Below are 23,832 nucleotides of genomic sequence, written 5' to 3'. Positions count from 1 at the left end.
ACAGTGTCTCTCACACCTCATCAATCTCTCTGTTGACCTTTAACCTTCGCTTCCTCCCTTGTGTAGATCCCCCAGTGGTGAGCATGCCTGATGTGGTGAAGGGCTTCTACATGCAGCCCGCTGTGATTGGCTGCTCAGTGGAGAGTGACATTCCCTACAGGCTAAGATTTACCAGAAATGGGATTACACTGGGAGAGGAGAAGTTCTTCCAGTGAGTCTTTCCTCTCTTTGCTCAGCAGCCTGTAACATTTGGCTCACCTTCCTTCACATTTCCTCAGATGCTGCAGCTTCATGCGCCCATTAACCGCTGTAAAAAACACTAATTAGGTCACTCACTACTCTTACCAGTGAGCATGCCTGTAAAACATTAGTTCTGCTACACTCTTGTGTTTTATTGGCTCATCTGTCAGGAAACTGGCACACACATTCAATTTCGTGAACATTACATATTCGATTGTGTCATCTTGAATAATTAACAAAGCGCCTATTCTTTCTTGGTGTTGACGCTCTGCTTTGAATTACATTCATGAAGTGAAGCTGACTCGTGGTGAAACTATTCCCAGTGTGTGTGTGCCAGAGTTAGTGATTGAATATGATGTAAAATAGGATCTTGTTGTCATGCTGCAGCTAACGAGCCAAGCATGTCTCTGTGTCAGGAACTCTGCCATAGCATCATGGGAGATAGCCCGTGCTTCGGCTGAGGACGAAGGCCTGTATGAGTGCGTCGCGCAGAGCAGCGCCGGACAGGGACGCGCCTTAACACAGTTGACTGTTAGAGGTATGTCACACACACATAAAACAATGCAAGCACACACACCTCCTCAGATGTTCTGGCTGCATGCATCAGTCACAGCGAGGCTTTGAAAGGAGTTCCAGCCGTTTTTTATCTCCGATTCGTGGCTGAAACATCAACATGATGTGAAGCACGCCAACACAAATATTTCTAAGAAACTAAACTATTTCTGCACTGTTTGTTCACCGCTGATAAGGCCAGTTTGATGTTTTGCTTGTGTTAAAAAACAGAGCCTCCTCCGGTGCTGAAGCCGGCGGTGAATGTGACTTCCTCTGTGGGCGGCGTGGCTGTGCTGTCCTGCCAGGTGGAAGGCTCCATGCGCCACAACTTGACCTGGGACCGAGCGGGTCGTACCATCCGAGCCCGAGCAGGGAGGGTCAGGTTGCTGTCCGACGGGTCCTTGCAAATCGGCGGGGTGCGGACTCAGGATGCGGGGGAGTACCACTGTGTGGCCACCAATGCCCACGGAGACAGCAGAATCACCGTGTGGCTTCTCGTCCCAGGTACGGTAGCACTGTAACCTGCAGGTCGTCTGCTTAAACGCTTAACACACCGGGGCCTCATGGCTCCTCTCAGGCCCCCGTCATCTGTTTTCCATTATTGGCTTAGCCTCCTCGCAGTCAGATTGAGGCACTTCCTCGTCAGAAAATGTTCCTCATCAGCCAGGACTGATGCGTGTTGAAAAGTGTGGCTTCTATTGTGGGCATTCGCTCACATGTTTGCAATGAATTTCAAAAACAGCCAAATAAATGTGCAACTTTTCCTCACTCTGATCCCCCGTCATGAAGTCAGACACGGAGTGCTGCTAATGTCATTGTAGCCCACATCATCAGGAGTTTGCTGTTGTTAAACTGTGATTGGGAAGTTATAAATGACATCATGCAGCCATGTCAAGGCCCTGAGTCATTGTCAGCATTTTGCCTCTGTTTGACTCCAATCACAGAGGCTCCCTCTGTGGTGGTTCACCCCCAGAGCCAGGCCTTCTCCCGAGGGGATGAGATCCGCCTCGTCTGCTCCGTGTCCGGCTCCCCCCCTCCCCAGCTCTTCTGGAGCCATGGAAACATGTTCCTCACTAATCGGCCGAGGTAAGGGAACCCTCAGCCCACTCAACACCTCCGGCGCAGAGGTCTCCGACAGTCATTACTTTCCACTTTAACTGCATGTGTGATTGCCACATCTTGTTTGCATCACTGCTTAGCTTTACATCCTCTGATGTAAAATATTGTTTCCAAACCACGAGTGTTTTATACGTCTGCATAAGATACACATTCACAGAAACATTTCCCTCATGATACCCAAGACGAACAGAAATGTTTCGGGATGAACTGCTGATTTACATCTGCACATGCAATCAGACATGAACTCTGTTGCCTGCATGAAACAGGTTGAGTCTAACCCAACATGGAGTTCTGACCATAAGAGGGGCTCTCCCAGAGGATGCTGGGAACTACACATGTCTGGCAACCAATGAGGCTGGGACCGCCTCTCAGTCTGTGTCACTTACGTTTGCAGGTAAGTCAAGATGTCGCTCTCGCAGATGTCAGCCACAACAACAAATTTCTGTTCTGAATGATAATTTCTGTTTGAATTAATATTCAGACTTCAAATGAAGCAGCACTCTTTTGTCAGCATTGTTTATTATTCTTCAGGAGCATTCGTTCTGAATCTCTCTGTGAATGATAGATATCCAGCGTGAGCTGAGCACCGGCTCAGAGTCGAGCACAAGCGAGTGAGGCCACATGCTGCCCTGTCTCACACAATAGGATATTTTTCTCTCCTTGTTTTGTGAGTGCTGACAGTTGTAGGCCTGAAGTTGCCGTCATGGCATGTCAGTTAGAGGCTGACAGAAACCTCAACGCTGATGGACTGTGGCAGCCTTTTCCTGGGGCGTGCTGGTATTATACACAGTTTTGTCTCTGAATGTCATTTTTAACAACATTGATCTGTCAAGGCAGCGAGAGCCTTGTAAGATAGATCATCTCATCCTTTCAGCTCAGCTGTCTGCCTGAACCAGAATCACCTTTCACACAGAACTCTGTGTGTGTGTGTGTGTGTGTGTGTGTGTGTGTGTGTGTGTGTGTGTGTGTGTGTGTGTGTGTTTGTGTGAGAGAGAGAAACGTCTGATGAGCTTTAATATTTACCTCAGGTCTACTCTGCAGCCTTCACTGGTTTAAGCAACATTATTTTACTGTTATTTCCATGCATAGTAGCAGTACATGCACATCTGTTAAACTGCAATAAAATAAGAATTCTTCCTTTCCAGAGGTGCCCAGAATAACAGTGGCACAGCAGGCCGTGCTTGTCTCTGTTGGTGGTGATGCGACTCTGGAGTGTCAAGCCACAGGCGTCCCCCCTCCTCTCGTCCACTGGTTCAAAGGTAAGTTAAGATTACAAACATTGTGGACATAAAAGAGATGGAGGAAATGACCGCCGGGCTTGTTTTATGCGTGTTTCAGGTGAGCTTGAGGTGGGCTCTGCTCCGTTCGTTGAGCAGGATGTCCACCGCGGGACCCTGCACATTCGGGGGGTGCAGGAGGTGGACGCCGGTCAGTACAGCTGTGTGGCCAGCAGCTCTGCTGGAACCTCTGCTGGCACCGTCACTCTGGAGGTTGGAGGTGAGTCCGCGCTTCGGTGTTCCACATAAAGCTTATTTTTCTCTCAAAATCTACACAAAGGCAAATGCACTCTTCCTGCACAGCGGGCCCTTTGTTCTCTGAGGCACCGGCTGACGTGACAGCTAACGTAGGGGAGAATATCACCCTCCCTTGCATCGCCCGAGGTTTCCCACAGCCGACAGTGACCTGGTACAGACAGGACGGCAGGCAGATTCTTACAAAGACAGACAGCCACAGTAGAACAACGCAGCTGGAGAGCGGACGTCTTCTAATCCAGAGTGAGTTATCCATGAAACACTATCACTGCAAAGAGCTTTGGTCTGCGGCGCAGGCTAATGCAGCTTCGTGGCTGCCTTGCACTGACTGGCATGGCTGAAATTTTCTGAGTGATTATATATAGACGAGGTGCAGCCTTTCATATTAAATTCGCCTAACATTTTCTGAAGAGAGGGAGGCAACAGGATGTCATTGCCATCTGTAAAGTTGCAGTACGTAGATGGCTCTCACAACATTAAGTGTCCGTCCTGCTGAAAGCACTTTATCTGCTCTGTGAAAGACTTGCTGAAAGAGTGACACGTCACTTTAGTGGCATTAATCATTCTGCAAGAGGAGAGGTTCCTTTGTCCATTTATTCCTCCTTCATTATGAGACGAGGGGAATTTCAATCATGAACTCTGGAGGCCTTTCTGCCTGCAATATGACTAATGTTGGCCACTGAAGGTGATCCTTTGTGCTCCTGGGACTAAATGTCTCTAGTGTGTGTAGCATAATATCGGAGAGGAATGGACATGTTTGCATGGGCTACTTCTGACATGGTTTCCATTTGTGGCTGCTGTGTGACCTAATTACCTCAATCTGTTGCAGATGGTTTTATTATTTTTTACCTGCTATTGTTCTAGGAAATATGTCCATCCTTATTGTTTCACACACACAAACCATCTCTCACCATTCTGCTCCTCACTTCTTACTTCAGTGTCTTGTCATCACCTATTAAGAAGTGAATCATATGTTGATTTTCCAACATGTGATCTCCAGAGAATTTGGTGGGACATGTGTGTCAGCAGACTGGCAGCTGAGCCAAACCCATTAATCCCATTATTTTCTATTTTTAACTCTTAATTACAGCGCAGTCAAACCAATAATACCACTTGTTATTGAACAGAGGTCTTAAATGCTATCAGCAGACTTATTTTTCTGGATAAGTAAGTGTAGAGATGCTGCAGATCTCAGATGTACAGATTGTGTAGCTTTAGTTTCGTCACTGCCGGTTTGCTGGTTGACTGCAGGTGTCTGGCTGGATGATGAAGGGCTGTACATCTGCGAGGCTAAGAACCAGTTTGGAACCATCAAAACCGAGGCCAGAGTCGCTGTCACTGGGCTGGGTAGGCTTGTCTACGCCTTCTTATCTTTCTACACTACAATGTGTTTTAGAGACAATGGCAGCAACTCCAATTCTGACTGCAGCCTTAAAATACTTGCACATTTTCCTGCTCTTGTTCAGTATTTTTGTCTTTACACTTCCTTCCTTCCTTCCTGCAGAGCCCCCTCTCCTGGCCCAAGGTGCCCCCGTCATCAGCACTGGCATCGGTCAGTCCCTGAGCATTCCCTGCATGCTGTTGGATGGAATACCTCTTCCAGAGAGACACTGGTCCCAAAATGGAAAACCTGTAAGACTGACCAGTATTTAACCTTCAAATATCACACATACAGTCTCAATGTTCCTCTGTGACAGCGCTACATTTTCCTCTGCACAGATTCAGCTGAAGGGGAGGATGTTTGTAAAGAGTGATGGCAGTTTACACATTGAAAGAGCCGTCCCAGAGGATGCTGGGACATATGTCTGCACAGCGGTGAATGTAGCAGGCTCCATGAACATCACAGTCAGCCTGGAGGTCCATGGTAAATGCACATGTTAAAGGAACAGCAGGACATTTTGAAAGGTTATTGGCTTTCATGGCAAGAGTTTGATGAGAAGATCAATAGCAGATGATTAGCTTAGCTTGGCATGAAGGCTGGGAGCAGGGGAAAAGGCTAGTCGGGCTCCGTCCAAAGGTAACCTGTGGATACTCCAGAAAGTCAATCACCAGCCAAGAAATAGTTCCAGAGACGTGACCACAAATCGTTGTTTTTACATGGATTACACAAGTGAGATGGACATAAATCTGTGAGCTCTGGAGGCGCTGCCCGGTACATTTTTTATCCATGTTGGTGGTGTGGCTCTATGAATACCAATTGATTTTGGTTTAAGGGCCATGCTTTTTTTTTTTTTAATGCCGTTATCCTGAGATCACGAGTTAATTATTCTGTTATACATCTTGAGATAACAATGCTCGTTTTCTCATCATAATGAGTTAATTCATCAAAGCAAAAGGCAGATTTCCTGACATAACGAGATAATTTATCATAGGACTCATAAGAATGGACAGTTCTTGGCTTCTGTACAGTCACACGTTGTATTTAATTAGCAAATGTTAGCATGCTAGAATGCTAGAATGTGGTGCCAGGCCAGCTGTTTCCCCTGCTTTCAGTTTCTAAGATAAGATAAGCTAAGCTAAGCTAAGATAAGCTAGGCTAAGCGTTTCCTGGCTCTAGCTTCGTATTCAGCATACAGACATGAGAGTGGTGTCAATCTTCTCATCTAATTCTCAGCAACAAAAGCAAATGAGTCTGTTTTCCAAACTATTTCTTTAAGTCTCCATTGGTGCGTGCAGCTTCTCAGTGCTGAGACTCTGGCAGGTTTAGACAGTCAGGTCAACAATGTGCTGACTCAGTACGGAAAACAACAATATGTCAATGAGTTGACCACCTGCTGTCGTCGTAGTGAGAGGGTTCATTTACTGCGTGCTTTGATGAAAGCCTCGTTTTGTTCATAAGCACGTAATGACAGACAGGCCAGATTACGCTTCATCATCGGTTTGTAATGAAGAAATGCCTTGAGTGCCGATCCTGCTGGCCGGCTAAGGCCGGCGATAATGCCGTGGGCCCGCTTCTTTACGGCCAGTCAGACAGCTGTGTTTTGTGACCTACTTCTTCCACAGTGCCTCCTGAGATCAACGCTGGTCCCTACCACTACATAGCCAACGAGGGCGTAGCCATCACATTGTCATGCGAGGCCAATGGAGTTCCCAAGCCAAACGTTGTCTGGTCCAAGGTAGGATGTCACACTCACAGTCGAAATCTACTTTTCTTAATGATTGCTTTGGCTGCATCCCATAAACCCATCACGCAGCCAAAGCATGACTAATTGCTAGTTCTTTTTCCCACATTATGGACTGAGGGTCCCACTTCGCCTTCATTTGTCTTCATATTAATCATCATGAAGGCTGTAGAAGTAATAGTTATATGAAGCAGGTTACAATCAAACAAAAGATCAGCATCCAGTCCTGATGGTGATGGGATCTGGATTCTTCTTCATCAGTAGCCTATTAATATAATCAGTGCCAACATTATGACAGAGGATCATCCTCAGATAATAAGGTATTCTCTGAAGATTTTCTACTTTATTTTGTGCCGAGGCTCTTTTTAATTACTTGAGATTCAATTCTATTTTGCATCCTCATCGGTCAGTTATTTAGATCCAAATCAAACGAACTTTATTTTCCCCGTCTGCCTTATTTTTCTGTGATCTGTCATAACAACACCACCAACAGTAACAGTCTGCACTGCAATCAAGATTTGATTAGCCTGACCAGGAAGGAGGTAGCCATGGCAACTTCGCCATATTGCTGCTTGACAGTGAGAAATCAGTCGGGATGTAATTGTACCTTTGGAATCCACTTAAACCCTTTCTTGCAGAACCTTCCAGTTCAACACCTGAGTAAAAAAAGAATCATTTCACATGAAGAAAGCTGTAAAGGTTGTGTGCAACCAGACTGAACTGGTGAAAAGTCAGCAGGCTTTACCGTCACAGAATCCAAAATATGAATCTTATCATGACGTTAACACTGACTATAATACGATCATATGACGCAAGAAGAGAAGTAGGTGATCAATTATAGACGAGTATTGAATGGGTTTGTCCACCGTAGCCATTGAAAGCATGAGTGACACCAGTGTAAACACCCCTGACCGGCATGAAGTTGTGAGGTCAGCGTGCTGTTGTGTCCTGCATGTTGTTGAGCTGAATCAGATTCGACTTCCTTGCTTTTCCCCCCAAAACGTACTCTTGAGTCTAGTAAATTTCTTTTCTTGTCAGATAAAAGTGAATCTGTAAAAGCAATTTTATGTTCAAAGCGAGCGTGTGCGCAGCAGGCTGGATTCTTGTGTGCTCGCATTGGGGATAGAGAACGAGTTAAAGGGGTGCTCTGTAATTACATTAGACATCAAAGGTCGGGCTGTAAACTCGACGCTAAGCTTCGCGTCCCTGCGCTGTTGTGCAGACGGCTTTTATCTACAGTATACTCAGTCTGCTCTTTTGCCTGCTGATCCTGCAGGGGAGGCAGCCTCTGCACAGGGACCACTCCTCTCTTCAGTCTGGGCCTGATGGAAACCTTCACATCCCCCACCCCACCACTGACGATGCAGGCATCTACATCTGCACCGCCACCAGTCCTGTGGGCTACGCCAGCCGAGAGATCCAGCTCAGTGTCAACAGTAAGCAAATAAATGTGGGACCGCAGTCTCCCAAACATGGCAATGTTTGATTTAACAGAGACTCACCTCTGTCTACAGACTGTGTGATGTTCGAGAGCGTGACGTCCTGTTTAGAAAGCAGGTTGAACGTGAAGCAACGTGGGGTTCTTACTCTTCTTCTCTCTTCCTCTCCTGCAGCTATGCCGCAGATAATGGGCGTGAGTGGCCATGACAACATAGTGAAAATGGCTGCAGAGGTGGGAACAGAGGTTGTTCTCCCATGTGAGGCCCAGGGGAGTCCCTCTCCACAAGTCACATGGAGCAGAAATGGGCATCCCATCCCCCCCGTGACAGCTGGGTAAGAGGAAGTCTGACCTCACTGGGGTAATGAAGCAGTAAAATTAGTTAAACATCATGTAACAGAAGACATAAGTTCCTACCATACCTTTCCTCTGACTTAGCGACCATCTGAGTCAGCTTTGAGCAGGGTCCCTGCCTGAAGCTGGCCGCCGTTCAAAGCTGCTGCTCATGTTTGGAGTTGATTTAGTGCCTTTTGAAGGGCAGCTAGGCAGAGGCAGCGACTGTCTGCTGGAGAGCTGTGTGGGGGCTTCGCTCGTTGGCGAAACTGAGGAGGAACATCTGGTCCCACATGGTTCGCTGATTCCCGGCTTTCATGTGTGGTCACTCTGGGTGCAGACAGGCTGGCTGACTCGACGCAGACTGGATAGATGACAGCCAGACTCTCCGGGCCAGACACCAGACCCAATGGTTTTGGGTAGATAGAAGAATGACGGAGTGGGTTGAAAGCTGCGGTGACTCAGATACTGTATGAAGGAAGAGGTGGGGGTGGAGCGGGGGTGCCAGGAAGAGGGGAGGAAAACGAACTGACAGAGGAAGAGATACAAGCTCTGTCTGCCTGATGTTCGGATTCCCCGGGGTGCTTCAACAGTAAAACAACATGCTGACTCTTTACTAGGCCTGTCTGATGAGAATAACACACCTCTGTGAACTACCCCCACATCAGCCACCGCTTTGCATATACAGGACCTGCGGAAACAAGCACCCTGTGAAGGAGGGAGATTCAGCCACTCTCTGTGGGTCACAGGAAACGACCAGGGGCCGCTGATTGTTGAAATAACTTAAAGCAGTGGGCGGTAAGATTTCTGCCATGGCCGTGTAATCGGCTGGTGCTGACAAAACGACAGGAGGCGGGTGGCGAAGACAGAGCCGTTGAACTCTGAGTCAGTGGATTTGTTCACTCTAGGCCTAATCCTGATGAGGCCAATTTGTCCCAGTTAGTCTTTGTGTCAGACTGTGTGCACAGATGACTTGACACCAGTGTGGGGAGTGATGGGTGGCGAGGGGGGGGTGCTTCAGTCCTCGCAGCGGCGTTGCAGCGCTGCAGTGTGAGCTCAGGCTGACCACTGCAGAGGCAGTCGTCATTTGGTTTCAATGTTAGACGCTGCTGCCTGTCCTCAGGCTGTCTGAGGAGGTGGGGGAGCCACATTAAACCATATGTGCAGCTGATATAGAGAGCTCTTTGTGCTTCGGTTTCCACTCGCATGAATATGTTATTGTTATAATTCAGTTGCTTAGCACACACACTTATCTAAGATAAATCACAGAGGTGTGTTTACACTTGTGTGTATTATGCATTTATACAGCTGGATAGCTTCTGGTGCAGTTCAGGTTACTGCACACCCCTTGAAAGCCGCTGACCTACATTAAAGGACTTCTAACCTACATTTAAGTGCTGCGTGTTTTTGCTCCAAATCATGTTTTTGGAGTGGAGGTTAGTGTATGTGATCGCCTCCATCTGTCCACTTGTTTGTCTGTGACAGACAGCTAGAAAAGGGATGGCTGGTTTGGCCTAAACTTTGCTTTCCACATGGCCATTTAATTTTCAAATGATCTGTATTCCCTGACCCCTTAGTGATGAATGCACAATAGTTGCTGCACATGTTATTGAAATGCATTGACTGTGGTGAGCCTATGACCTTTACCGCGGCGATGTCATCAGGTCAAACTCTGGCTACACTCTGACGCTGTAATTAGCCTGGACAATGGTAATTGTGAAAGGAACAGCTCACCAGGGAGATTACTCGGCCCTGGCTATGGTCCAGACTCCGCTTAGAGTTTTTTTTTGTTCATAACTTCCATCCATCACAAATCCTTTTTTCTTAATTGCAACCAAACAACACAAACGCAAAGACGCCACCAACAGCTTTACAGTCTTTCATCACTGTATTGCTTTCACTTCCTCTCATGCATTGTTTTGTATTTTGAGCATATAATGGACGGTCTACCATTATGCCCCATTCTTTTGACAAACTGCTGAAAATTTGTACATATTATCGGATTATTTCACACTCTAATGAACCACTTCATCAATGCGCCCCTGGCAGTAGCTGTCCTGGGAATTCACAGTCTGAATCTGTTTACAGGAACTGTAATCATCAGCTCGTCTTCACTAAAAATAGCACCAGAAGCAAAACTCCACCTTGAAATTTGTCCTCACAGACACACAATTATCAAACTTCATATCAAAATGTACATTAGTGACATGCTGTATATGCAGTAGTATTGGCTGCCTGATTCAGTAAACACCTGCAGCCTTTATAAATAATTTACTATTTATGTGCTCATATTCTGTGGATGTATCTGTGCTTCACAATGTAAATAGGACACTGGAGGATAATATCGCTTCAAAACAGCAAAACTTCTCCCAAAACACCGTGGCTGTAGATCTTCAGTGACTCATAAAGTGTTTTGTTTTCTCCATCTCTTTGCCCTTGACCCCTAACCACTCCCCAGGTTCACTGTTTTGCCTTCAGGCTCTCTGAGGATCACCGATGTGCGCCTGATTGATAGTAAACTGTACACCTGCACTGCAGAAAACCCAGCTGGCAACGTGTCCCTGAGCTACAATTTACACATTCAAGGTAACTCTGCAGGGCTTCATCCGAAAGTTAACTTCTTAGAGACCTTCACACTTGAGTTTTCAAAATGCTGCTGATAGATTCCATGTGAATGCATCACTTCGAACGTGTGTAAAATATGTGAGATCTGTAAATAAACAGGCATGCGACTGACATTGAGAGACATGTTTGTTTTTGTCCTCAGCTAAGCCCAGAATTCAGCCAGCACCGTCCCTCCTGAAAGCCCTGATCGGCCAGAGAGTGACTCTGCCATGTGTGGTCCAGGGAGAACCGAACCCTGAGGTCACTTGGCTTCATAATGGACTTCCTGTTGGGGTGAAGAACATGACGCCCCTGAGGATCCAGCAGGTCAGCCTCGACGACCAGGGCATTTACCAGTGTGTGGCCAGGAACAGCGCTGGACAGGAGACTTTGGAGATCAAACTGGAAATTCTTGGTGAATATCTGCACTTAAGTTCTTCATATCGTGTTTGTTCAAATGAACAAAATCTATTTAAATAACCATTTCTTGGCACTTGTGACATGAACATTTATATACGCTGACAGTGAAGTGAAACACATCTGACAGAGTGTACTGGCCCTTTAAGCCTCTATACCAGTTGAGACGATGTGGCCAAATGTGCTGAATCAAGTCTTCTTGCCATCAGTGGGGTTCCTCAGGGCTCTGTTCTTGGTCCATTACTATTTTCATTAGACATAAATATCATTATTCTTCATAATCAGTACTTCAGTGCCCACTTTTATGCAAATTATAAATTTATATGCCTCTGGGGCTCCTACTCATCTTCACTCTGCTTTTAATGCTCTTTTAATATCCCTACTACTAAATGTGAATAAAATCAAGTACATGTGTACGTGCTAACCTTGGCATAGCTATTATGCATCTTTTTAAATGAACTGAACTTAAACTGGACTCATTCCACTTGGAAATTTTAAGACTTTACCATCTGACGTTTATTTTTTATGACTCTTGTAATTATTTTAATTGATTCCTTAACTCATTGATGTTTGGTTTTCTGGCTTTAGAGGTGTTGTTCTTGCATGCTGGCTGTGTGTTTGTCCTTTGTGTTCAGATCTCTCCTGAAAAAGAGATCTTGATCTGATTGAGACTACCTGATTAAATATAGTTAGAGGTTCATGTTGGCACTGTCTGGCTGTCAGAGTTCCATGATGAGCAGAGAGGACCTCACACCTACACCTACAGCAAGATGCCCAGCAGGCGTTTTCTCACTCTAACCTTTATTAATAACTCTGACTCATTACACTTTAGATTTAATGTTCATTGACTCAACTGGCCTTGCACTTTGAACCAGCACCAAACATCTTTTTCTGTCCTTACAGAGGCCCCCTCCTTTGCTGAACCCGGGGATGCCATCATGGAGAAAACAGCCAACAGCAAAGTCATCATCCCTTGTCGCGCTGAAGGTACGAGATGAGTCACAGATGAGTCAGACTGAAAGAGTAGGGCAATCAAAGGTGTGGCGTTTTGACGAGGCACAATTTACAGGGTCTGACTAAAGTTTTGGGGCGTAAAATGGATGTGTCCTTTTTAGTTTGTTTTTATGACAAGGAGAATATTACGCTTTAAATGTAGGGCAGATATGTGGAGTTATGCAGCATCAAAGGAATGCTTCGCTGTCACTGCAGACTTCAGGTTGTCAAACCTTGAAAAAAGATCCTCGCCATCTTAAAAGGCACCGCGCCTTTTTATCGCAGCACCCAGAGACACGCTGTTGTCTATATATTTTAACATCTCTGTGTGAGCATGGGAGTATCCTGGAGGGATGTGGACAGCTCGCTGTTTTATGAAAACACAGCGAGTGTCTGTATTTGTCTGTAGTTGCAATGATAGATACCTCCAACAGCCCGTGAAGCAGGTACTGTTTGTGTGGAGTCAAGCCATGGTAACCACCTCTGTGAGAGAAGGTGAGGACTGTGTCTAATGTGGAGCAACAGCTGGAACATCAGCCTGCCTGCTGCCTCAGTGAGCCACATCTGCTTTCCTCTGCGTGGGGGCCTGCTGGGAGAGGAATCCTAATTACAGGCTGCTGCTGGCAGATGAAGGACAGAGATGTCTGAGGTGCACCGTGAAGCACAGGAAGAGGAAGATGAAGCCACACTAGACCTCTTTCCATCCAAGTCATACCACCAGACAGCAGGCAGGCAGGCAAGCCTCAGAGGGCTCACACAGAAATACCCGATGCTGACAGACCAGAGAGGCAGCCAGCAGCAGGAAACGAGGATCCCCTCATTGTTCCCCTGAGATCTATCTGTATCAGGAAGATAAAACACGGTCTCCACCAGAGGGATACCATTAATTCACCAACAAGCACATTGCATTTGATAGAGGTAATTATTTGGGAAACACATGGAAGAGATAATCTCTGACTCCGTCAGCCCAAGCAAATAAATTCAAAGTCTACTAATGAGATCTGTTAACATCTAAAATAGAACATCTGTATGCATTTCCTCTGAGCAATGAGATAATGAATTCGCCTCAGAGCTCCTTAACTGTGAACACATGTAGAAGAAATGGACGATAACATCACCTTTGCTCGAGCTGCGTCCCCTGCGGTTCGTATTTTTTGGATTGAGGAGGGGCCCTGCGTTTGATTTGCCACCCTCGTCTGTGGTGTTTGTATATGTAACACCTCTGTAAATAGACAGAGCCGTGGCATTTGGATCGCTCCACTGCACTGCTCTTTCACTGCGACTCGCTGCTCTGTTGCTGCTGTGTTGGGCACAAAGTCCTTTACCTTTTCCCTCATTCCACCCGTCTCCTCTTGACCATTTCCAGCTCTCCTCCACCCAGTAATCCACAGAACACACCTGTTTCAGGCTCCAGTGCCTTTGAACTGCTTGTTCAACCACTCCTTTTCTTACGGCTCAAGACTCTCGCCGCAGTGTTTGGTAATAAATCTTGATGCGAGTGTTTTAAAGCGTATGTCTCGCATCTCTCCAGCATACCATGCCTTACTTCTTTATGTGACTCTGACCTTGAAATCTTAAGCTCGCAGGCTAGAAGGACTCTAACCATTTTGGCATGGTCTCCCCTGCTGCTCTGCTGTCCAGTAGATAAATGTAGAGCTGGCTTTTTCTAGTCTGGGCCGCTTGCCCATTAAGTTCTTCTTGTGCAGAGGCAGAGAGATGGAAATAACTTTTCTTTCTGTCAGATGTGATCAATAAATCTCAGTTTTATACTCACTCTGAATTCTTTTCTCGTCCCTTCACCTGCAGGTTCACCTCGTCCCAAAGTGCGCTGGTTCAAGAACGGCCTGGAGATACATCCTAGACAATCAGAGTTTTCCGTGGCGAGGGATGGCGCTCTTGTAATTAGCGCGGCGTCTGCCAGCCACAGCGGGGACTTCAAGTGCGTGGCGACCAATGAGGCTGGCTCTGTGGAGAGGAAGACGAGGCTGAAAGTAAACGGTGGGATTTCAGTTCGCCCTGTTCTTCTTCTGCCTCATGACAAAATACCTGAACCTGAACTGAAACATAGTTCAAACACAAATCTGTCTTCTGCACTTCTTTAGTTCCCCCAGAGATCCAAGACGATGGCCAGCCGCTGAACCTCACTGTCACCTTGAAGCAGCCTCTCACTCTGGGCTGCGATGCCTTTGGGATCCCCTCCCCAACAATCACCTGGACCAAGGACGGCCATCCTGTGAGTTCTTTCACTCCGAATTCCAATTTACAGTAAATTTAGAACTTGGGCTGCATATTAACATATCTTGTTGATATCTAGCTGTACATCGCCACCAAGTGGTCATCGTTCTAACTACAGCGAAACGCTGAGGATGCACTAAAGTGGTTTCTGTGCATGCAGGTGGACAGTCCTGGGGTGTACCTGCAGAATGGGAACAGGATGCTGAGAATCTACAGAGTTCAGCCAGAACATGCAGGAAGATTTTCCTGCACAGCTCAAAACTCAGCTGGAGAGGCCCGCAGGGAATACAACATTGTGGTGCAAGGTGAGCTCATAAACCAGCCGTCACACTGGTATTTCGTATGAGTAAGAATAGAGTCGGGGGAAAAGACAGATTTAAGGATGCCCTCTACATCAAGAAGAGAGTTAAAAGCCATCAGTGGATTTAGAAACCTCCTGGAACAGCAGCCTAAAGCCCCCAAAGAGCTTAAACTGTTTAATTAAACTTTAATACTCATCTTACTGAAGCGTACGTCCTGAAAGTTAAAGGCTAGCCATTAATATCAGTGCGTATGATCACAGATATTATTGGGTTGTATTCCCCATCTTATTTTATATTTATTTTTTATCCCCGTTTTTATGTCCACTGTCACATGCATGTGATTTCACTCTGAGCTGCTGCTCCTGTATGAAAGGTGTCTGTTTTAGTCATTTTAAATACTTCAAACCATGTGAACTAACCAGTGTGTTTCTGATGTGTGCTCACTGTTCAAGCCCCGCCGGTGATCTCAGGAACATCCCGACTGCAGGAGCTGACTGTGGCGCTGGGGCAGGAGGTGGAGTTTCAGTGTCGCGTTAGCGGACGACCAGCGCCCAGAGTGGAATGGAGCCGCGATGGAGAGTAAGCGTCAGTGTATTGATGTGACATTCAGCGCCAGGCGTGGGACGCAGCATCCATGGTATTGATTTGATCCACCATTCCTTCCTCTCTCTCTCCAGGGTTCTGTCCCGTGATGGAGACCCCCATGTGGAGTTTCTGGAAGATGGCCAGGTGCTGAAGGTGAAGTCAGTGCGACTGAGGGACCAGGGGCTTTACCAGTGTCTGGCCAGTAACAACGCAGGAACTCAGATGCGCCAGTTCAGACTCACAGTTCAAGGTCTCTGCTTTTCCTCCGACTTCATCTGAGGCACAAAGCACGACCACACTGGCCTGAATTCAGTTTATGCACTCATTTATTTTCTCTTCACACAAAACGTTCAAGTACAGAAAAAAGAAAAAAAAGAAAAAGAAGAAAAATCTTGTAAAAGTTATCAGGATATGGAGCTGGTTTCAGTGTTTTAAGAGAGAAAAAAACTAAACAGAATATTCAATGCATGTGCAGACGTAGCCTCTACCACACCGCCTGGTCTATGAGCACACACTGAATTCCCTTTTTGGAGAGGACCTCTGTGTCACCTTTAGACCATGTGTTGTAATTAGCCAAAGCGTTGCACTCCAGGTCAGCCCTCTGAGGATCTATTCATTCTGTGCTATTAACCAGTAAATCTCTTACTGGCTGTTAAACATTAGTGTATTGTTGGTTTGTCTCCAGCTCCCCCGACTATCAAGGGCCCCAATGAGACCTCAGAGGTGTCAGTGGTGCTGGGCTTCCCCACAGTCCTCCCCTGCGATGTTGAGGGCTCACCCACACCCAGTATCACCTGGTTAAAGGACAACCAGCCCATCGTGTCCAGTCCCCAGGTGACGTACACCCGTGGCGGGCAGGCGCTGCGACTGGGCTCGGCACAGGGAGACAGCGCCGGCCTCTACACCTGCAGGGCCACGAATCCGGCCGGCACCGCCGTCAAACATTATTCTCTGAGTGTTCTGGGTAAGAAACATCTGCACCACGTACAAATTAAAGTGGCTGAGACAGAACTTTTAACGATGCATGTTTTTTTTCAGTCCCACCACAGATTGAAGGAGACTCTACATCTTTAACGTTTGGAGGTCAGGAAGAGAAAGTACGGATCAACGGGAGTTTAACTCTCTCCTGCCTGACCAAAGGTTTCCCTGAGCCCAAGGTCCACTGGTTCAAAGACGGACAGGTTGGTCTCTTAGACCCACAAACATGTGCTTCAGAGGGGATTTTAATGGAACACGTCCAGCCTCTGCTGGCAGCCAGCACGAACTGCAACAGCCTCAACATGACTGACGTTCTCTTGCACAAACCTCCTCCACTTCCCTGGTTTTGTGCGATGACTAAGCTGGTTAATTATAGCAAAGACACAGAAGAAGAGGAATGCAGTGACTAAATATATGATGTAAAATACTGTAATAATGCAGGGCTCCTGCAGAAAAATCACGAGGATGAGGGGGATTTTTTATTCATAAAGCATTTGATTTTTTTCCTAAATGGGCATGGAGGAATTGTTTTATTGTTGTGATTTTTTTGTAAAACACATTACAGACTGAAAATTGTGTTTTAATTTCTGATATCTATTCTCATTTTTGATGTAAGGCAGGAAAGTCATAACATCGCTGGACATCTTTAAAAATTGGATTGAAATCAATGCAGCAGAACCAGAGACATCGTTTTCTTTATTCCTCCTTGTCAAAACCTGGTTGCTTACATTACCCATAATGCAACATGACCACAGTTCAATTACAGATTCACGTGTGCTATGCTAATAGTGGCTAATGTTTAGACATTGCTCAAGGCAAGACTCTTGAAGACACAGGTTGTTATGAACACCTGGACATCATCTCATGTATTCTCGTCTTCAGCTGCTGACTGGAAACATCCACGCTGGCCTTCAGGAGAATGGCCACTTCCTGGTCATAGAGAACGCCATGATGTCCCATGAGGGCCAGTACACCTGTGTGGTCACCAACTCTGCAGGAGAGGACAAGAGAGACTTTCGTGTCACCATTCAGGGTGTGTAGGGTTAAATCTGTGCATTTCTGCTCAGTATCAGGATTGGATGTGCTTTCAAACTGTAGTTTACATTTTTTGGTAACTTGCAGATGTGATATAAGAAGACATTTTTGGAAAAAAAAACTTCTTAAATGGTAACTTGACACAAGTCTTGTCTTGGCAGTTCCTCCAATCTTTCACCGGGTGACTAACAGAGAAGCTGCCTGGGGTCTGGGACACGAGGATGATGATAAAGAGGACATGGTGGAGAAGAGGGAGGTGGTCCTGGGCCACTCAATCAGCCTGTCCTGTGAGAGTAATGCCATCCCCCCGCCCAAGCTCAGCTGGTACAAAGAGGGACGAAAACTCACCTCTGGCGATGGAGTGGTGCTGCTTCCAGGTCAGAGGGGACTCCTTTCTGTGTGATCTCAGTTCAGACCAGCCGTGTGGTTGTTATGCATGACCAGGGCTTCATGTTCATGGACAAATGGGTTTGTCCTTTCAGGTGGACAGGTGCTGCAAATCACCCGTGTGCAGAAAGAAGATGCTGGCAAGTATACGTGTCAGGCTGTGAATGAAGCTGGAGAGGACCACATGCACTTTGAACTGGAGATCTTAGGTGAGCAAGTGCATGTGGAGAATTTAGTTGTCATCAAATGTGTTTGGAAATGATGCGAAGTCATTGTGTCTGCCTCCTTAGTCCCTCCTGTTATCACTGGAGCATCAGAGGAGTTTATGGAGGAAATGGGGGCGGTGGTCAACAGCACCGTGGTCCTCCACTGCGACGTGACCGGACACCCTGCTCCAGTCGTCTCCTGGCTGAGGGATGGGCAGCCGGTGCACACAGACTCACAGCACCACATCAGCGAGGATGGAACTCAGCTGCAGGTTAGACCTTTAGAGAGATACCAGCATGGAGACAGATCCAGCGGTGACGTGTTTTATTGAGGAATAACACTTGAATCCCATCTCTCAGCTCCTCAGTGTCCAGGTTTCAGACATGGCTGGGTACTTGTGTGTAGCTGAGAACAAGGTTGGAACAGTTGAGAAGCTATTCAGTCTGACAGTGCAAGGTAAGAAAAGTCCAGAACTCAAAGGAATTCAGTTTCCAGTAGAATCAGGAGCAGTTCATGTCTTTTGGCTGTTTTGTAACGAATTCTATCAGATGTTCTTTCATGGCGACAGACGTCTGAATCGTCTGTGCGTGTGCAACACAACTGTTCTCTTTCAGTGCCTCCTAGAATAACTGGCCACAAGGAGGAGGAGGTGAGTGTGATTGAGGGCCACATGGTGTCACTGCTGTGTGACGTCCAAGCCTACCCTCCTCCAGAGATCACCTGGACCAGAGACGGACAGGTCCTCCACTTCAGCACCGGCATCCACATTCTGCCAGGTCAGACCTCGGCCACCCGCAAGACCCAAATGATCCGTGTGCCAGGAACATTTCTTTTGTTTGAATCTAATAACGGCACAGATATCACATTTCATATCATTATATATTATATTACAGGCGGCCAGATGCTGCAGTTGCCCCGGGCCAGACTGGAGGATGCAGGGCAATATGTATGCACAGCCACCAATTCAGCAGGCCAGGACCAGAAGAGTATTCTCCTCAGTGTTTACGGTGAGCAAACCATGGTGACCCATCTGCACAATTCGGCTACATATACAGATGATCAAATCTCAAAACATTGTCAAGGCACAAAAAAAAATTGTTTACCACAAACCAGCTGTGACCGCGGAGAGTTCAGGATGAATCATACCAGTTCTGAATGAATCAAACTGAGATCATGCCCTCTTCATCTGTGCACACCATCAGTCCTGCCCACCCTGAAGCCCCGTTCAGAGGCTGAGTCAGACCTGGTCACCCCGCAAGTCGGCTCCTCCGTCACCCTGAGATGCGAAGCCCACGGTGTTCCTGAGCCTGAGGTCACATGGTACAAGAATGGGCTGCAACTGGCTGCAGGGAATGGACTGAAGATGGATCGTCACCAGCTGGAGATCATTGGAGTTCAGGTCAGGAAAAAAGTCACATAAAGTCACAGGCTGGAGCTAATTTACCTGATTCAGAGCTTACGCACCAGCTAGCACAGCAGGAAGTCCTTTCTTTGCCTACAGCCTGTGCTTAAAATGCACTCTCCCTCATCTCAGTGACCTGTTTTTGGTTCCTAGTTGGCAGATGGTGGCACCTACACCTGCAAAGTATCCAATGTGGCTGGACAGGTGGACAGGACATTCAGGCTGACAGTTCATGGTGAGAATACCTCTGCTGTATCCTCAGAGTAACACTAAAGAACTCTTTCAGCCTTTCTGAAGTTATAACGCAAATGTATTTCCACAGTTCCACCTGTCCTGGACGGGGCTCTCCGGGAGTCCCTAAACTACACCCTCGGCTCCCATGTGTCCCTGCTGTGCGAGGCCTCAGGCGTTCCTGTACCAAGCATCACCTGGCTCAAGGATGGAACTCCTATTGGTAAGAGGGAGGCAGCGATGGGGGAGCTAGAACAGCACGCATTTGTCATGTGTGAGAGCTGGTGTAAGCCAATGTGTGTGCTGTCCAGAGAGCAGCCTGCAGTGGCAGTGGTCCGTTCGGGGGAACCGGCTGGAGCTGGGGCCTCTCACTCTGTCCCATGCTGGCACATACACCTGCGTGGCCAAGAACAGCGAGGGACAAACGCAGAAAGACTACATGCTCAGAGTGCAGGGTAAAGAGCACAATGAGGCGCACGCCTCCTGCAAAATGATATATATCACTCATAAAAGGAGTCATTTCCAGTGGCATTTAGCAGTAATCTTTGTCCTACTTAGTATCGCCGACCATCCTGGACTCTCAGCAGCCGTCTGATGTGAGCGCGCCCGTGGGAGAGGAGCTGACCCTGGAGTGCAGAGCAAGTGGAATCCCAACACCACGCCTCAGCTGGCTGAAAGACGGGGTGACTTTAGAGGGATCAGACAGCCGTCACATCGCGTAAGTCATTCACATTCCCTGTTTACTGCCAGGGCTCCAAATGCACACAGAACAGTATGAAGTAATAATAATGATATATTTCACGTAGCTCGCTCCTCACTCAAAGCTGCCGAATTTGTTTTGCTAGCAGCTCACAAGAACACCGTTCCCCAAAGGTTTGGAAAATAAAATATTAATCATGATCGTCAAAGATAATGTGCATGACAGAAGGATGTGTGGACAGACAAATGGAGTCGTTTATAGCCCCTTGCCTAATTTCATCACAGGGAGCAGTAAGAGCAGCTGCTTTACAGCTGTGCAGCAGCTTATGTGGTCATTGCAGCTGCATCAGCCAGAAGAAGCAAATGTGTGTGTGTGTGTGTGTGTGTGTGTGTGTGTGTGTGTGTGTGTGTGTGTGTGTGTGTGTGTGTGTGTGTGTGTGTGTGTGTGTGTGTGTGTGTGTGTGTGTGTGTGTGTGTGTGTGTGTGTGTGTGTGTGTGTGTGTGTGAGAAAATCGTGGGACGGTGATGATAATGATGATGGGAAAGTAATGCCGAGGTTCAGAGGTGGACAAAATAATAGATGCTGGTTTAAAGGAAAAACAGATGAAGTGATGCATGGTGTTAATGTGAAAATGTGTGTTTACACCCCGGCAGTGTGACCCCTGATGGCAGCACGCTGACGTTACTGAGGCTGAGCGCTGAGGATTCTGGGACATACACCTGTTTGGCTGTCAGCCCGGCCGGACAGGAGAGCAAACTCTACACCCTCTTCGTACTCGGTGAGTTTGGACTTTTCATTTGTGTTCCTGTGTCAGTGCTAAAGGTTCGGACTGATTTCATTTGACTTGCCACAGTCCCACCATCCATCTCTGGCGAGACCACCGTCCCCCGGGAGGTGCAGGTGACCCAGGACAGCGCTGTGACGCTGGAGTGTCAGGTAGCAGGAAGCCCTCCTCCTCAGATCAGCTGGCTGAAGAACGGCCGTCCGCTGCTCCTCTCTCCTCGTACGCGCCTCCTGTCTGGTGACTCTGTGCTGAGGTCAGTTTAGAGAGAGAAATCTGAATTCTGACACGTAAAAAATCAACGTTTATCGGTGAGGTAATGTGTTCCCTTTCTGTCTGAAAAAGGATTTCCCCCGTGCAGCTGTCTGACTCTGGAGTTTACACATGTGTGGCACGCAGTCGAGCTGGCCTTGCCGAGCTCAGTTATGATGTCCAGGTCCAAGGTACAATCATAACAGACCACCCACCGACTTTCCCTCGCGCTGATATGAAGCGTTTTGGATCTGATGGTTTCATGCTGTGTGTGTATGGTCCACAGTACCCCCAGGTGTGGATCACATCGAACCAGTGGAGCCAGTTACAGTAGTCCAGGGCTCCTTGGTGACGTTAACCTGTGAAGCGCGGGGCGTTCCACCTCCAACGCTGACCTGGATAAAAGACGGCCAGCCGCTGTCCCTTCACCGCAACCTGCTGCTGGACGGACAGGAGACACGGCTGCAGCTGCCTGATGTCGCGCCTTCAGACGCAGGCCTCTACAGCTGTGTGGCCAGTAACCAGGCTGGAAGCAGCACAAAGAGCTTTAACCTCACCGTGCTCGGTAACCCCAATGTAATCTGTATATTTAATTTATTTCTAAGTTTAAATCACAGTGTAAACTCCTCGTAAAACTGAGCCTAAACATTCTGCTTTCTAATCCAGAACCTCCAAAGATATCCAGCTCCAGCTCTCCAGAGGAGCTGACCATAGCATTAAACAGTCCACTGGAGCTGGAGTGCTCCGCTGTCGGGGCCCCACCTCCCACCCTCAGCTGGCTCAAAGATGGCCGCCCCTTGGAGGGAATGGACATTGTCCAGGAGGATGGACACGTTGTCAGGATTAGCAAAGTTCAGGTAAATTTCAGACCGACAATATCTGAAAATATTGCAAAGTTAAAGCGACAGTAGTCAAAGTTTTACATGCAGTAGCGTGAGCTCCTTTATGGTGTTGTAAGAATAACATCAAGCAGAAAAAAATAGATTTTTTTTGAAGTATAAAAGGGTAAAGATGCAAAAAAAAAAGAGTATCTGTATATCCAAGAATCAAATGCCAAGCGACTGGGAGACTGAAGAGGTAACAGCATCGATCAAGGCAAACACATCAGTGTCATGCAGGAACCACTCAGGCTGATTAATGTCGTCTCTTTAAAGGTGGAGGATGCAGGTCTGTACACCTGCTTGGCCAGCAGCCTCGCCGGAGAGGATGGAAAAAACCACTGGGTCCGAGTCCAAGGTGACACAAGCTGTTCTTGCCTATTGTTCAGCTTAGAAGAAATATATCACGTCTGCTCTCTCTCTTTCTTTCTTACTTGCACCTGGGCCTCGATGAATAAAGCCCTGTGCACACTCAGGAGTGAAGATCTGTGTTTGCAGAAAAGTAGAAACAGACTTTGTCTGGCATTTGCATTTTCCGGTATGGCCATGCAGACTTTTATATTGAGTGTGCTGTTATGCACGCAATATGATATATATCCGCTCTATAAAGGCATTTTCATACATGTGTTTCGACTGATGACGCAGGCGGCTTTGATTTACGATGCACTGTGAACGCTGCACCATTTGTTCTACCTATTTGTTCTGCTAGAAGAAAATGATGCTTTTCTAAATATCATTATGTGGAATACTGCTGGGATGTCTCAAACTTCTGAGATTAATGCTCTGAGTGAAGTTCCCAAAAAACATGATGTTATCCTCCTTTGCATTATGATGACATACTCAGCTCAGCTGTGCCATAAAACTCCTCCTATATAAATGTTGTGCTCTGTGTGAAAAGCTAAGAATGCATTTGTTTAACATCTGGCCCCTGATTGACCTTCGGGGTTTATATGTTCCACATGGCCTCCTCTTTGCGTGGCTCTTCTCTGTTTGAAAGAACCACTTTAGGCATATAGATAGTTTCTGTCACATTATACACTCATCAGTCAGCTCCACCTCTTCATAGCCACTGGTTGTGTTTCAGTCCCGCCGACCCTGCTCGGCTCTGGTGATGTGAGAACATTGACAGTGCCAGTCAATGGACACCTGACCCTGGAGTGCCTGGCTGACAGTGACCCGGCTCCTGATATTGAGTGGTACAAAGATGAGGCCAAACTGCAGGTACAGGTCGAGGAAATGAAAACAGGCATTGGGCTGAAAGCCATCTCTTCTGACTCACTGTTCCTTTTTCCCACCGTCCTCCTGTTTTATCAGCTGGGTGGTCGTATCCAGAGGCTGGCGGGGGGTCAGTATCTGGAGATACAGGAAGTCAGGCCTGAGGACAGTGGCCAGTACAGCTGTGTGGTCACCAACATGGCTGGAAGCACCAGTCTGTTTTTCACAGTGGAGATTCTCTGTAAGTCAGCCCGTCGATACTGAGCTGATTTAAATATATTTTTAAAATGCTTT

At 47.1% G+C, this 23,832-nt stretch overlaps 1 protein-coding gene across 1 annotated transcript in view; it reads left to right on the top strand.

Moving 5' to 3' along the window:
- Nucleotides 1–23,832, top strand: part of hmcn2 (hemicentin 2) — a 42,620-nt gene that overhangs the window by 7,468 nt on the left and 11,320 nt on the right. Inside the window, exons 9-52 of the mRNA XM_070964504.1 lie at nt 67–211; nt 657–778; nt 1,024–1,296; nt 1,737–1,878; nt 2,178–2,305; nt 3,057–3,170; nt 3,250–3,408; nt 3,492–3,686; nt 4,695–4,790; nt 4,948–5,075; nt 5,163–5,307; nt 6,447–6,559; nt 7,842–8,001; nt 8,179–8,338; nt 10,795–10,922; nt 11,104–11,355; nt 12,261–12,344; nt 14,157–14,348; nt 14,453–14,583; nt 14,746–14,890; nt 15,340–15,466; nt 15,565–15,722; nt 16,158–16,436; nt 16,511–16,653; nt 17,333–17,483; nt 17,647–17,862; nt 17,968–18,081; nt 18,163–18,350; nt 18,439–18,535; nt 18,694–18,855; nt 18,973–19,086; nt 19,282–19,478; nt 19,635–19,716; nt 19,804–19,935; nt 20,024–20,167; nt 20,271–20,430; nt 21,066–21,190; nt 21,266–21,449; nt 21,539–21,636; nt 21,732–22,010; nt 22,112–22,302; nt 22,600–22,681; nt 23,408–23,544; nt 23,638–23,779. Of these exons, the coding sequence (XP_070820605.1) occupies nt 67–211; nt 657–778; nt 1,024–1,296; nt 1,737–1,878; nt 2,178–2,305; nt 3,057–3,170; nt 3,250–3,408; nt 3,492–3,686; nt 4,695–4,790; nt 4,948–5,075; nt 5,163–5,307; nt 6,447–6,559; nt 7,842–8,001; nt 8,179–8,338; nt 10,795–10,922; nt 11,104–11,355; nt 12,261–12,344; nt 14,157–14,348; nt 14,453–14,583; nt 14,746–14,890; nt 15,340–15,466; nt 15,565–15,722; nt 16,158–16,436; nt 16,511–16,653; nt 17,333–17,483; nt 17,647–17,862; nt 17,968–18,081; nt 18,163–18,350; nt 18,439–18,535; nt 18,694–18,855; nt 18,973–19,086; nt 19,282–19,478; nt 19,635–19,716; nt 19,804–19,935; nt 20,024–20,167; nt 20,271–20,430; nt 21,066–21,190; nt 21,266–21,449; nt 21,539–21,636; nt 21,732–22,010; nt 22,112–22,302; nt 22,600–22,681; nt 23,408–23,544; nt 23,638–23,779 (6,714 nt within the window). The remainder of the gene's footprint in view (nt 1–66; nt 212–656; nt 779–1,023; nt 1,297–1,736; nt 1,879–2,177; nt 2,306–3,056; nt 3,171–3,249; nt 3,409–3,491; nt 3,687–4,694; nt 4,791–4,947; nt 5,076–5,162; nt 5,308–6,446; nt 6,560–7,841; nt 8,002–8,178; nt 8,339–10,794; nt 10,923–11,103; nt 11,356–12,260; nt 12,345–14,156; nt 14,349–14,452; nt 14,584–14,745; nt 14,891–15,339; nt 15,467–15,564; nt 15,723–16,157; nt 16,437–16,510; nt 16,654–17,332; nt 17,484–17,646; nt 17,863–17,967; nt 18,082–18,162; nt 18,351–18,438; nt 18,536–18,693; nt 18,856–18,972; nt 19,087–19,281; nt 19,479–19,634; nt 19,717–19,803; nt 19,936–20,023; nt 20,168–20,270; nt 20,431–21,065; nt 21,191–21,265; nt 21,450–21,538; nt 21,637–21,731; nt 22,011–22,111; nt 22,303–22,599; nt 22,682–23,407; nt 23,545–23,637; nt 23,780–23,832) is intronic.

The sequence above is a fragment of the Chaetodon trifascialis genome, chromosome 6 (assembly GCF_039877785.1).
Source record: "Chaetodon trifascialis isolate fChaTrf1 chromosome 6, fChaTrf1.hap1, whole genome shotgun sequence".
Lineage (NCBI taxonomy): Eukaryota > Metazoa > Chordata > Actinopteri > Chaetodontiformes > Chaetodontidae > Chaetodon > Chaetodon trifascialis.
Note: the sequence above shows the minus strand (reverse complement) of the source record. Positions and strands in the feature narration are given on the sequence as shown.